The 13,175-nt window shown below is 40.4% G+C and overlaps 1 protein-coding gene across 2 annotated transcripts in view; it reads right to left on the bottom strand.

The window, feature by feature from the left end:
• The window catches only part of SAMD12 (sterile alpha motif domain containing 12), a 362,311-nt gene that overhangs the window by 32,199 nt on the left and 316,937 nt on the right, over positions 1-13,175 (bottom strand). For both annotated transcript variants that reach the window (XR_010090690.1, XM_063450273.1), the window contains exon 4: positions 8,849-8,989. Coding sequence is in view for 1 of the 2 variants with exons in the window: in XM_063450273.1 (XP_063306343.1) it covers positions 8,849-8,989 (141 nt within the window). In the remaining variant the exon portion in view is untranslated. The remainder of the gene's footprint in view (positions 1-8,848; positions 8,990-13,175) is intronic.

The following is a 13,175-nucleotide window of genomic DNA, read 5'->3' as shown; positions in this document are numbered from 1 at the left end:
AGCTAGATGGCCTTCTAACCTTGTGTGCGCTCTTCAGCCAAACACTGCGTACTGTTACCACGGTCACGTTTAACCGTGGTTTAACCACGTCATGATTCCCTTTTATTTTTATTCCCTTTTATTCCAGAAGTTTGGTCCTTAAGGGGTTAAGCCATGCTTACAGGAATCTGCTATGAATTTTGTATTTAAACATGGAATATGAGAATGCCGAGACGGAATCTTTCGTTTTTTATCTAACCTTTTTTAAATAAAGCCAGTACATACAGAGTCATCATTATTTAGTGATTTTTTTTTTTTTTTTTTTTTTACTTCAATCTTTCATTCTAAAGCAAAATTGCAACCAGAGTCAATAGATCGTCACGGAAGAGCTTAAATACAGGCATAAAAAAAAAAACCTCAAGAAATGAAGTTAAAGGAACATCACTTTGTTAGGTTTACAAGGATGTACAAAAAATAAATTAAACCTCTCTTTCACTTACCTGATTCCAGCACCAAGGTCCCTAGATGCTAGGCCGTGCTCCTCTGACGTCAGTCAATGGAGGAAAGCATAGACTCAATTCTTTCCTATGGGTTTTGCTTGACGCTGGATGCCCTAATTCAAAGTGTGGACATCCAGCGCCGTTTCACAGAGTCAAACTCCATGAACCTACAGTAAGCACCTCTAGTGGCTGTTTGGTACACAACTCTGCAATGTAAACACTGCACACAGACCACTTCAATGGGATGGAGTGGTCTGGGTGCCAATAGTGTCCCTTTAAAACTACTGCAAAGTGCATTTCTAAAACAATTTACGAACCAAACTGTATGCAGACTTACAGAGCATTAAATTCCGTTTATGACTGCAATATTGATGCAAAGCTAGTGTAAACAGCATCACTAGGGGGTTTGTCACCAGATCCCAATTCAATACGATTATTTACTGTGAGAATCAAAGAGACATGTAATGCCGAGGAGCCAAACTGAAAGCATATTGATAACACAGTGATAATAGATAAACGTTTCTCATGTTGAAGATACTAAAAGCATATCAAACATTTGTAATATTTTAAAAGTACATTAGGTTTGCTTTGAAATTTGTATTCTTTGATGGGGTACAAGTAACCTTTTTATAGTTTTATATAAATCATAACAAAAAAAAAAAACTTGTATTTTCATTAAAAAAAAATCAACAGCTAAAAAAAAAAAAAAAAAACTTGTATTTTCTGAATACCAAAAGAAAATAATTTGCTCAGAAAAAGAAAATTAGCTTGTGCTCTTGTAGATGATAAATGGGATCTTTATATGAGCAAGAATTACATACTGTGAGGCTCACTGTCTGCAAGTGGGGAGTGCAGAGGGACAGACTGTAAAAATGACTTTATTTCATGTAGTATATGGGGAAATATTTGGTTAAAACCACTGGGGTGAAAAGAGAAAAAGTGATTGGGATAGGTATAAGTCATGATGGCACCAGGTGAGCACAACAGAATGGAGTTCATTATTCTTAACTCTTCCGTTGTGTAGTTCAGCTAGTCACTCTTTTTTCTAATAGTCTTGGTGTTCCTTCTGGATAAAAAAAGACGAGTTGTGGGGGGCGGGGCCTGACAGCCGAGCTGGCCAGACGTGCTTGGAGAGAGCTCTGGCACAGCTAAGCTTAAAAGCAACGAAAACTCGCCATAAACGTGGTTTTTATAGACCAATATAACTGAAGCTCATTGCTGCATCGAGTGGGAGCTCGTGGATACCCAAAAAGTGCCTTTCTATCGAGATCAACCACACTCCACACCTAAGGCCTAGCATGACAGACGGCCTGATGGCTGGGAGAAACCGCCGATCTCCCGACACGGGACCCGAGCCGAGCAGCAACCTTGCCAACACCCTGCATCCCCCCCCTCTGGACCGGTGGGGGTCATCCCGGTCCCAGTTGGAGAAACCCTCAGATCTGCAGCAGGGGAGTACCCGGCCGGAACAAAGCTTGCATGCCATAACCAAGATGGCCGCCGAGCCACAACCCCAGGAGAGCCTGCAGGCCTGGAGAGAAGGCTTTGAGACCAGGTTCAATAGAGTCTGTGAAGACTTTTGGAGGCGACTAGAGTGCAGACCCAAAGCGAGTCACCCACCCGCCACACTGCCACTTGAAGCAGAAACGACAGTTCCCCGAAACGACATAAGGAAGGGGCCAAGCAAGGAGAAGCGCCCACCCCGCCACCCGACTTACCAGCTGTCACTCCGAACACCCAGACGTAAAGCGGCACCACATCGCCGCAAACCCGCCTTACCGCACAGCCGACGCTTTGCCGTGCATTACCTCGGAGGGGCACGAAGATTCACCTGCACACAGCCCTACCGAGAGAGTCTCACCGGGCAGCACGACTCACAAGTGCTGAGAAGGCTCAAAAGCTACAGCCCAGATGATCATCTCCACTATTTGCCGGTGGACAAAGTGAATATGCACACTGGACTTTGGGGCTGGAGGCGTCCATGCACGCAAAGAGGTAGACTCAGGACCCCCAGAGCAGACAACCCGCTACACTACCCACCAACACGCTCCTGGCTCTTCCAAAACATGGGAATCGGATGACTGGTGATTTACTGAACAAGTTCTAAATAGCCATCACTGGCTCTGATTTATACTAACTTTATTTTATATACCATGCTTCCGTGCTCCTGGTTCCTTGGTTTTTCTTTTTTATTTCCTGTTTGTTTCTCTTTTTCCTAGCTGTTATTGTGCAGGGAACTGGAGCGAGGTGGACATTTAGCTCGAACAATAGCCGACATTGAGTAGACATAGTCTGTTCTCACCTTATATTGTATACAATGCTCAGTTCTCTGTGCCTAAAATATTTCATGTATATCGGAATTTTAACAAAAACGTATATTTACAGCTCATTGTCAACATGCATGCTTTAGCCAATATACAGGATAACGCTGCTGTGCGGTTTCAGGCAGAGGAGAGGGTGGCTTACTCAACTGTTCCCTTAAGGCTACCATAAAGCTGCTCAGTAAATGTATCTTTAGACATGCTGCCTGTTCTTTCAAAGTTACCCCCTCTGCTGAAGCCTGTATAGCATAGCATTACTGTCCCAAGCTCTAATGGTCACCGGCCTGGGGCACCCCTAGGAGTTTACTCCTGTCTCCAACCGTTACATACCAATCTTATTAATCTGTCTAAGACCTTCTAAGCCGTAGCGCCATACGTCATAACTTAACGATCATAGAAGGTGTTGCGATATAAACTACTGTCTTTTTTCACGTGTTCACTTTATAACAAAAAAAATTTGCTGTTTGGATCTGCCATGAAAAATGTTTGTTATTGAAATGCTCGCTTCAGCTGTCGTGGCGAAGCAAAGTTGATTGTTATCTTTGTTACCTTCAGCACAATAAAATAAAGAATTTTAAAAAAAAAGACGAGTTATATTAATTTATTAATTTATTTATTACTGCTATTTATAAAGCGCCAACAGATTCCGCAGCGCTGTACAATTAGTGGAGAAACATACAATATACACAGACAAATACAAGAGGTAGAGAGAGCCCTGCCTGTAAGCTGATATCTAGCCATTGGAGCTCTTTTACACAAAGTGCTTGGCTAGATGGCCCGTGAGCTTAATATCTCCTTTAATGTCATTCTCTGACTTAGGCCTCGATTTAATAAGCTTTCTAAATGAATCAATACTGTTGGATAAACTTTCCAAATGATTTATCTACAGAAGTCACTATTAAAGCCTATGGGAATATTTGCAGATAAATCATTTGAAACGTTTTTCTAACAGTTTTGAGATAATTAGAAAGCTCATTAATCAAGGCTTTCCTCTTTATCTCTCCCTCGTCCCACTACTATGTCACTATCCTTCTGTGGTCTTCATCTCATCACAACATCACCATCCATCTACTCAGCTCCTGTGTTACCATTTCTACCCAGCCCAGCCCAGTACTATGTTCTCTTTGCTCCAGTGTCACCCTCTTCCCACTACACACCCAGTGTCACAATATACCACAGTTTTACGCCTTTATTATCACCTCCCTGCCTTAGGGTCAACATTTAATCCCTCCTATCACCATCTGCCTCCGTGTTACTCTTTAAAACATCCCCATGCCCCAAGTTAATGTCATTAGGGTGGCATAGCGTTGGCAACTGTGTTTCTTCCTGCCACAAGTATATGAACTAGAGATCCCTAGAAATAAAGCTCTTATAGTAAAACCTTTCCATTACCCTTACACTACCCTAACACATTACACATTTACATTAACTGTTATAATAACATAATTATTATATTTCCCTCCCCTTTACATACTCCACATGCTGCCCATGGGTAGGGGGCTGGAGAAGGGGGGCCCCCCAATAGCCCCTCTCTTTTGTTAATACTAGGGCCCCACCCACTAAAAATAACTCCCGCTCCCTTAATATTTAAAGGGACACTATACGCACCAAGCAACTTTAACTTAATGAAGCAGGTTTGGTGTATAGATCATGCCCCTGCAGTCTCACTGCTCAATTCATTGCCAATAAGGAGTTAAGTCACTATGTTTATACAGCCATAGCCATACCTCCCCTGAATGTGACTTGCACAGCCTTCCTAAACACTTCCTGAAAAGAGTAATCTAATGTTTAAACTTCCTGTATTGCACATTCTGTTTAATTTAGAATTAGAATTACATCATCAGAACATTATATGCGGCTGAATGGTTTTGCATGATTCGGACTTTAGTGAATAACCCTCTACAGAGTATCCCCAGAACCCTTCAATGCTATAATTTGTCTATAACGTACACTTAACAGCTGTGTATCACCATTCCATCTAAGACTGTCCGAAAGATTTACTGCTGCTTCCTGATGTGGGCAGGGCTCACTGCAGCAGCTGCAAATCCTGGGATTTGCAAAAAACAATACTGTTAAAAAAAATAAAAAAATGTATTCCAAAATGCAAGCAAAACTATTAATAACAATAACAAAAACCAAACAGCACACACAGTGCAAGTTGCATCATGTCATGTCTCTACCATTCCCAATAAAGATTTAATGGAGAGGATTTATTGCACAATATGTTGTTTCAATCCAAGACGCCGTTCACAAGTGCGCTGAATCACTTCAGGGTAGCAGACACTTTACATCTCCAAATTAACACCCCGATCTGTCAACACCTGTTCCATACATTGTTACCTGCAGACTATTCATAGAAAACTGTTTAGCAATTGAATATTCTCTTCTATAATGTATTATCTCGTCTCGGGTATATGACACATATACGGTTACATTCATCAAAGTGTGAATTTTTTTCACACACAGGAAAGATGAAGACTTGTGATGTTATTCCGTGGGGACTGATTAATCAAGGCGTCTAAAATAACTCGCATTAAGCCTTACTCTTCTCATATAGGAAAAAAAATAAACAAAACAAAACACCTTTGATTGATTCTCTGCAGAGCTTCAAATGCTGATTTCCAGGAGATCGTGTTGATATTCAGTTCAGATCATTAATTAAAACAGTATGGGGTTCGAGAGCCTATATAGTTAAATGGTATATTTGTTGCTTGCAAATACTATTTCACATACATTTTCCTAAGCAATGTAAAAAAAAAGCATGTAAAATAATAAAAAAAAAAATAAAGCAAAACAAATTTAAAACAAATAATAAAACACACATTGGGGGACCCCATTCAATTCAACTCTCAATTAAGTTATTATGATGTCAGGAGTGTCTCTTTAAATGTAGTGTTTGGCATCATAGTATGGGAGTTAGGAATCTAGAGGGTATTCCGCTTACCATTTCAGAATATGTGTACCAAGACAGATCCTGGTGTAGATAGTGTAGTGTTTTGTGAGTGTACAGGTCTGCCAATGAGTTTATTAAATTACCATTAATCATTGTAAGGGGCTGGTGATAAGATGTCCTTGAGAAATAATATGGGTGATGTAAAAACAATGTTGTAACCTCCGATATAAAGTGCGATGATGTTTGGTCATAATTTCACCGTCACAATAATACAATATTTATAGACATTTCTACAGGACATCAATATAGGCACATTTGTGATTTACCACTCACTACAGTGCAGATAACACCAGACATAGCTGTCAGGATCGGGACAAGGATCCAACACGCAGAGTACAAACAGGTAATAGGTACGTATACCGGACCTTAGAATGGCCGGACTAACGTAGGAGAAAGTAAAGAATGGTCTAGAGACAAGCCGAGGTCGATGGAACGAGAGAGCAGGTAAGCGAGAGACAAGCCGAGTCAAGGGTAATAGAGGTAAGCGAGGTATAACAAACAAGCCGGGTCAAAACCAAAGAGACAGAATAATAACAAGAGCACTGAGTGACTAGACAAGCTAGAACCACGACAGGGCAATGAACAAATGTAGAAAGCCCTACTTTATACCCTGGTTCCAGATAGGTAATCACGCCTCCGACGAGTCCTCATTCGTGCTCAGGACTTGATTGACAGGTCGGGACGGGTTGTCGTCATGACATCGGCTACTGAGCGCCGCGTCATAAAAGGAAGTGGGTACCTCGAGGCCGGCGTGTAAACGACCGGGAGAACCGCGAGGAATGAGTGATTCAACCCTTTTGGGAGGAAGAACGTCCAAGTGTCTCACCTCCTCAGAGGTAGAGACAACAGGTACCCTGACAATAGTGATATAAAAGTGCCGCAGTTTTGGACTACGGTAATTCTGAAAAATCAGCAACAAAATAAGTAAATGATAATTAGATTTATTTTCTGTTTCACTTCGATGGCACACGGGCGTGTAATTCTGGTGGGAATTTTTTTTTTTTATACGGTGCAAATTAATGTGCAGAACACGCCAATTCTGTTGCAATGGCAACACTTGTCTCACAGAAACACTTTTATTAATAAAGCTTACTTCTTTTGAAAGATACATTCCTTTTTGGGGCAGTTGTGGGTTCTTCTGACTGCTAACTCCCAAACCCAGACGCAGCCTCGGTACACAAGCAAACAGTTGCAGATTTTCACCCTGTCACCCCTGAACAGGATGTTCTATTTTTCCTTCATAAAATGATGTTCATGTGACTTACTTTTATTGTTGTTTACCTATAGTATTATGAGTCTCATCATCTACTCTACTCATCATCCACTATAGTTCCTGATAACGATAGATCCTATGGCATTTTTCTTTTTCGTATGAAACGTTGAAAACCTTAAAATCGTTTTGATTACTGCAAGAGGGCTGAATTCCTCTCTAAAAGGAAAAGCAGTAACCAAGTTTGCTGTCCATAAATCAGGATATCACTTTTTTATTAAAATTAGGCACCCACGTATGTGGTTATTTGCAACAACCCCCCTGTCAAAAGTCATTATGTTCTCAAAATCTTGACCCCACATCCATCAGCACTGTGTAAATGTTTAGTGGGTCTGCTATGCCTTTCTTAAAGGTTAAATAGGGATTACTACATTCACATTCACAAATTAAAACAAAAACAAATAATTTACAGACTCGACTTACCGAACTTTAAAAACACTTTGCTTTAACAGAGTTATGCCCTCCTTTTAATATGTGACTGTGATACTTTCATTTATGTCGTACAGATTGTTATAGATTGTTAGCTGTGGCACTTTATAATTCTTCCCATGTTCTAAATATGTTATTCACACTAACAGAGTAATTCACTAGAGTGAGAAAATTCTAAATCAATTCAAAGTGAATTTCAAATGTATGGCCATGGTAGCCAAGCTGCAATCATAGCTGATTTACAGATTTTTTTCCAGTTTTGACTGTTTATGATGAGTTACATGCTAAAGGAACACTAAAGCGTTAGGAATGCACACATGTATTATTGTATCTCTTGACCATCTGATTCTACCAACAAAATAGCTGTCGGTGTGACAGCCACTAGAGGCTTTTCAACCCTGTTCTGTAAACATGGCTGCTACTGCAGCAGGACAATATTTTCAGTTGCAGGGCTAAAATGATAGGGATGAAGTGGTATGGGTGCCTTTAGTGTCCCTTTAATATACAAAATCAAAGAAAGACTTGGTAAGACACAGAGACATATTAAACATCTCCCATAGCAAACTATAGAACATCCCATTCATCGTCTCTGTACGCTAATATTGAGCAGCCATCGCCTTGTAATGGATGAGAGTGGCGTTGAACTTCCTAGGTAACGAGAAGAACCAGATTTTGCCACGCTAATTCCTGCATGGGGCAAATATTAAAACTAATAATTTAAAGTGTGTAGATATGTATAAACTCTAAAATAGAGCATCGATTTATCTATTTTTACATTGTATTGGTTGATTTTATTTACATATATTTTTTTTTTTTTTTTTTATTACTTAATGCATTATTAAACAACTGCATTAAAGAAAGAAAGGGTCTATTTCTGCCTGGAGTACTCCTTTAAGAAAAGTCATCACTGCGTTGTGCAGTTTGAACCCTTTGTGTGCCTGAAATGGTATAATTTAAATGAAGATAAAAATGACTTTTCTCCTCTATAAATGTTAATTTCCCTGCAGCAAAAAAAATTAAATATATAAAAGGAGAGAAATTGAAAAGATGAAGAAGAAAAAAAACAAAAAAACAATAACGAAAGAGCACAATATTGAGAGATTTTGAATTGAGTCTTTAAATCTATTTTCATCTTAGCAACTTGACATTTAAACTGCTAAAACTGTGTGGATTTGTGGATCGAGACAGCATTTGTCCTGCCAAGTGGTCAATTCAAAATATCCATTTCCTGCATTGTTCTTTTACAGAGCTGTTTTAAAGGACCCACGAAGACCTTTATCAAGAATTTCAAACCAAAAAAGGGCAAGTTTGACTCAGATTAATGTATGACAGCTTGACGTTTTTTTGACATTACATCAGATGTTTATTAGATACACTTTTGGGTGAGCAGACTTACCCTGTGTAAGTGATTGAAGATTCCTGACTTCCTCTCGAACTTTCAGTTGAAGTGCTTGCTGTAAGACATATTGCCGCTGGCTCTCCTGAATTATCCCCATTCTTTCTAACTTTTTGTCTGTAAGCCTCAGCAGCGCACGACCTAAATGGACAATAAATAATTAGTAAATGTAAATACATTATACAAATGAGCTATTGATCATCTATCAATATAATAGAAATTATATGTTGAGTAATATGTGCGCATACCTCTTAACATTGACATCTAAAACAGTGAGCGACAAGAAATTATGGATATGATTTAAAAGGGACACTATAGTCACCAGAACAACTACAGCTTATTTTATTTGTTCTGGTAAGTATAATCATTCCCTTCGTCTTTTTTCTGTAAACACTGTCTTTTCAGAGAAAATGCAGTGTTTACATTACAGCCTAGTAATAACTCCACTGGCCACTCCTTTAGATGGCTGCTAGAGGTGCTTCCTGTGGCAGTGACGCACACTGTGCAGTACTGGTAATCCATGTCTCCACCCTCTGCATGCAGACACTGAACTTTCCTCATTGATTAAATGAATCGTTATGAGGAGATGCTGATTAGCCAAGGCTGTGTTTGGCTTGTTCTTGCTCTGACCCTGATCTGCCTCCTTGACAGTTTCAGCCAATTCTGTCATTGTGATTGGCTCAGAACAACACTTCTGATGATGTCAGCCAAGCAGGCAGATCAGGGCAAAGCCAGCAGCAGCAAACTTGAACAAAAGTAAGATTTTACAATGTTTAGGAGAGCAAGGAGGGGGGAAGGGGGGCTAGATGGTGGTTTAGCACTCATAGGTAATCCCCAAAACTACATCAGGAAGAAATCATTTAAAAAAATGCACATTTATTGAAGTAAAAAAATGAAATACATATGGCAAGATCCTAGAACAGGAGTCCTCATGTATGCTGTATTGGTCCAAGCATGTAAAAAAAAAAAAAAAGGTTGAAGAGTTAAAGTCTAAAAAGTCTAAAACCTGAGTATAGGACCACCCGCAGCTGCTGTACAGGGGGGAGACCACCAAAGAAGCCGACTTAAAGAAAGATTAGAGAAGTCCTGGGCGGGTTTCGCTCCACTCCAGGTGCTTTCTCAACATCTGTGTGAATAATCATTTAAATACTCAGAGGATCCCAGCACAGAGAAGGTAACCCTGTTATTGCACCTATTGAACGGCTAGAAGCAGGGCTCGAGTCCTGCAGGAACGCATGGGAACGGCGTTCCTGCACTTTTTCCAAAGCAGGAACGCCGTTCCCAGTCCTGCAGGACCTGCCCTGCTAACTGCACACAGGGGCCATCACACGCGGCGTTCTTCTCCAGCTCTCTCAGCTTCAAATCTCGCGAGACCCGCAGCTGCAAGAGCGTTGCCACGGGTTACCATGGCAACGCTCCGCACAGGCGAGTCTCGCGAGAGTTGAAGCTGAGAGAGCTGGAGAAGGACGCCGCGTGTGATGGCCCCTGTGTGCAGCGGCTGCTACCCTCCACCGGACCACCAGGCGATCTCCCCCCTCCCTGACAAGGTAAGAAGCAGGGAGGGGGGAGTAAAGTAAAAAAAAAAAACACACATAAAAGTTAAAAAGCAAATGCATCCCCCCCATCATCCAGCACACACACACATAATCCAGCACACACACACATAATCCAGCACACACACACACAATCCAGCACACACACATAATCCAGTACACACACACACATAATCCAGTACACACACACACACATAATCCAGTACACACACACACACATAATCCAGTAAACACACACACATAATCCAGTACACACACACATAATCCAGTACACACACACATAATCCAGTACACACACACATAATCCAGCACACACACACATAATCCAGCACGCACACACACACATAATCCAGTACACACACACATAATCCAGCACACACACACATAATCCAGTACACACACACATAATCCAGCACACACACACATAATCCAGCACACACACACACATAATCCAGTACACACACACACACACATCATCCAGCACACACACACACACACATCATCCAGCACACACACACACATAATCCAGTACACACACACATAATCCAGTACACACACACATAATCCAGCACACACACACACATAATCCAGCACACACACACACATAATCCAGCGCACACACACACATAATCCAGCGCACACACACACACATAATCCAGCACACACACACACATAATCCAGTACACACACACACACATAATCCAGTACACACACACATCATCCAGCACACACACACACATAATCCAGTACACACACACATAATCCAGTACACACACACACATAATCCAGTACACACACACATAATCCAGTACACACACACATAATCCAGCACACACACACATCATCCAGCACACACACACACATCATCCAGCACACACACACACATCATCCAGCACACACACACACATCATCCAGCGCACACACACATAATCCAGCACACACACATAATCCAGGACACACACACATAATCCAGCACACACACACATCATCCAACACACACACACATCATCCAGCACACACACACACAATCATCCAGCACCCACACACACACACACACACACACATAATCCAGCACACACACTGCATTCATTATACACAATCTGCACTTACTACAAACACACTACATTCATTATACACACTCTGCACTCATTACAAACACACTAAATTCACTGTACACACTGCACTCACTACACACACTACATTCACTATACACACTCTGCATTCATTATACACACTCTGCATTCACTACACACACACTACATACACTGCATTCATTATACACACTCTGCACTCACTACAAACACACTACATTCACTATACACACTCTGCATTCATTATATAGACTCTGCATTCATTATACACACTCTGCACTCACTACACACTACATTCATTATACACACTCTGCACTCACTACAAACACACTACATTCACTACAAACACACTACATACACTGCATTCATTATACACAATCTGCACTCACTACAAACACACTACATTCATTATACACACTCTGCACTCACTACAAACACACTACATTCATTATACACACTCTGCACTCACTACAAACACACTACATTCATTATACACACTGCACTCACTACAAACACACTACATTCACTATACACACTTTGCACTCACTACACACTATATTCATTATACACACTGCACTCACTACACACACACTACATTCATTATACACATTCTGCACTCACTACAAACACACTACATTTATTATACACACTGCACTCACTACAAACACTTCATTATACATACTCTGCTCTCACCACAAACACACTACATTTATTATACACAATCCGCACTCACTACAAACACACTGCATTCATTATACACACTCTACACTTACTACAAATACACTACATTCATTATACACACTCTACACTTACTACAAACACACTACATTCATTATACACACACTGCACTCACAACAAACACACTACATTCATTATACACACTCTGCACTCACTACAATCACACTAAATTTATTATACACACCCTGCACTGCACTATATGCATAGGAGTGCAATTTTTTTTTAAGGGGGGGGGGGGGGGGGAAGGAGGCGGAATCTTGGGTGAGTTCCCACACTTTTTTCCCCAGGACTTGACCCCTGCGGGCTTAAAATATTGAGTGAATTGGCCTGTAACTAAAAAAGATGCGTGTAGACTACATCTTCTTTTAATATATTTTTAAATAATTATAGGGATAGACCTTCTATAGGGACTTTCCTTGGCACTATAGGGACTTTCATCCTAAATAGGGACACTTGGGAGGTATGCTATTCTTGCTAGATGTAGGGACAAGTAAGTACCAAGTGAAAGGTGGTTATTCCAAAATGTAATTGATAAGGTGTTATTAAGAAACCAAACACAACATCAGAGAAATGCAGCAATTTAGATTCAATAAAATGTGTTCAAATACTATGTGGTTCTAATAATGATACATACCTTCTAGTTTATCTACCGGTACTTACAAACTCTGAAATGTTTCAACAGCACAGGAGCACTATGCAAATTCAGACATTTTCTTAATTAAATATTCACAAGATATTCATTAGATTTGTACAGGAAAAAGCTAAATTATGGCAGATATAAAGTAAAAATGCTAGCACAGAATACAAAAATCCTGAGCACGGCTTCGTTTTGAAAAATGGTAAATAAGTATCTGTAACGTAAAGTGCAAGTTTGACTCCAGTATTTCTTTCTAATTACCATTTCTCTTAGCATTTTGAAAACAAAGGGTGCATTTATGTTACATC

The sequence above is a fragment of the Pelobates fuscus genome, chromosome 4 (assembly GCF_036172605.1).
Source record: "Pelobates fuscus isolate aPelFus1 chromosome 4, aPelFus1.pri, whole genome shotgun sequence".
Lineage (NCBI taxonomy): Eukaryota > Metazoa > Chordata > Amphibia > Anura > Pelobatidae > Pelobates > Pelobates fuscus.
Note: the sequence above shows the minus strand (reverse complement) of the source record. Positions and strands in the feature narration are given on the sequence as shown.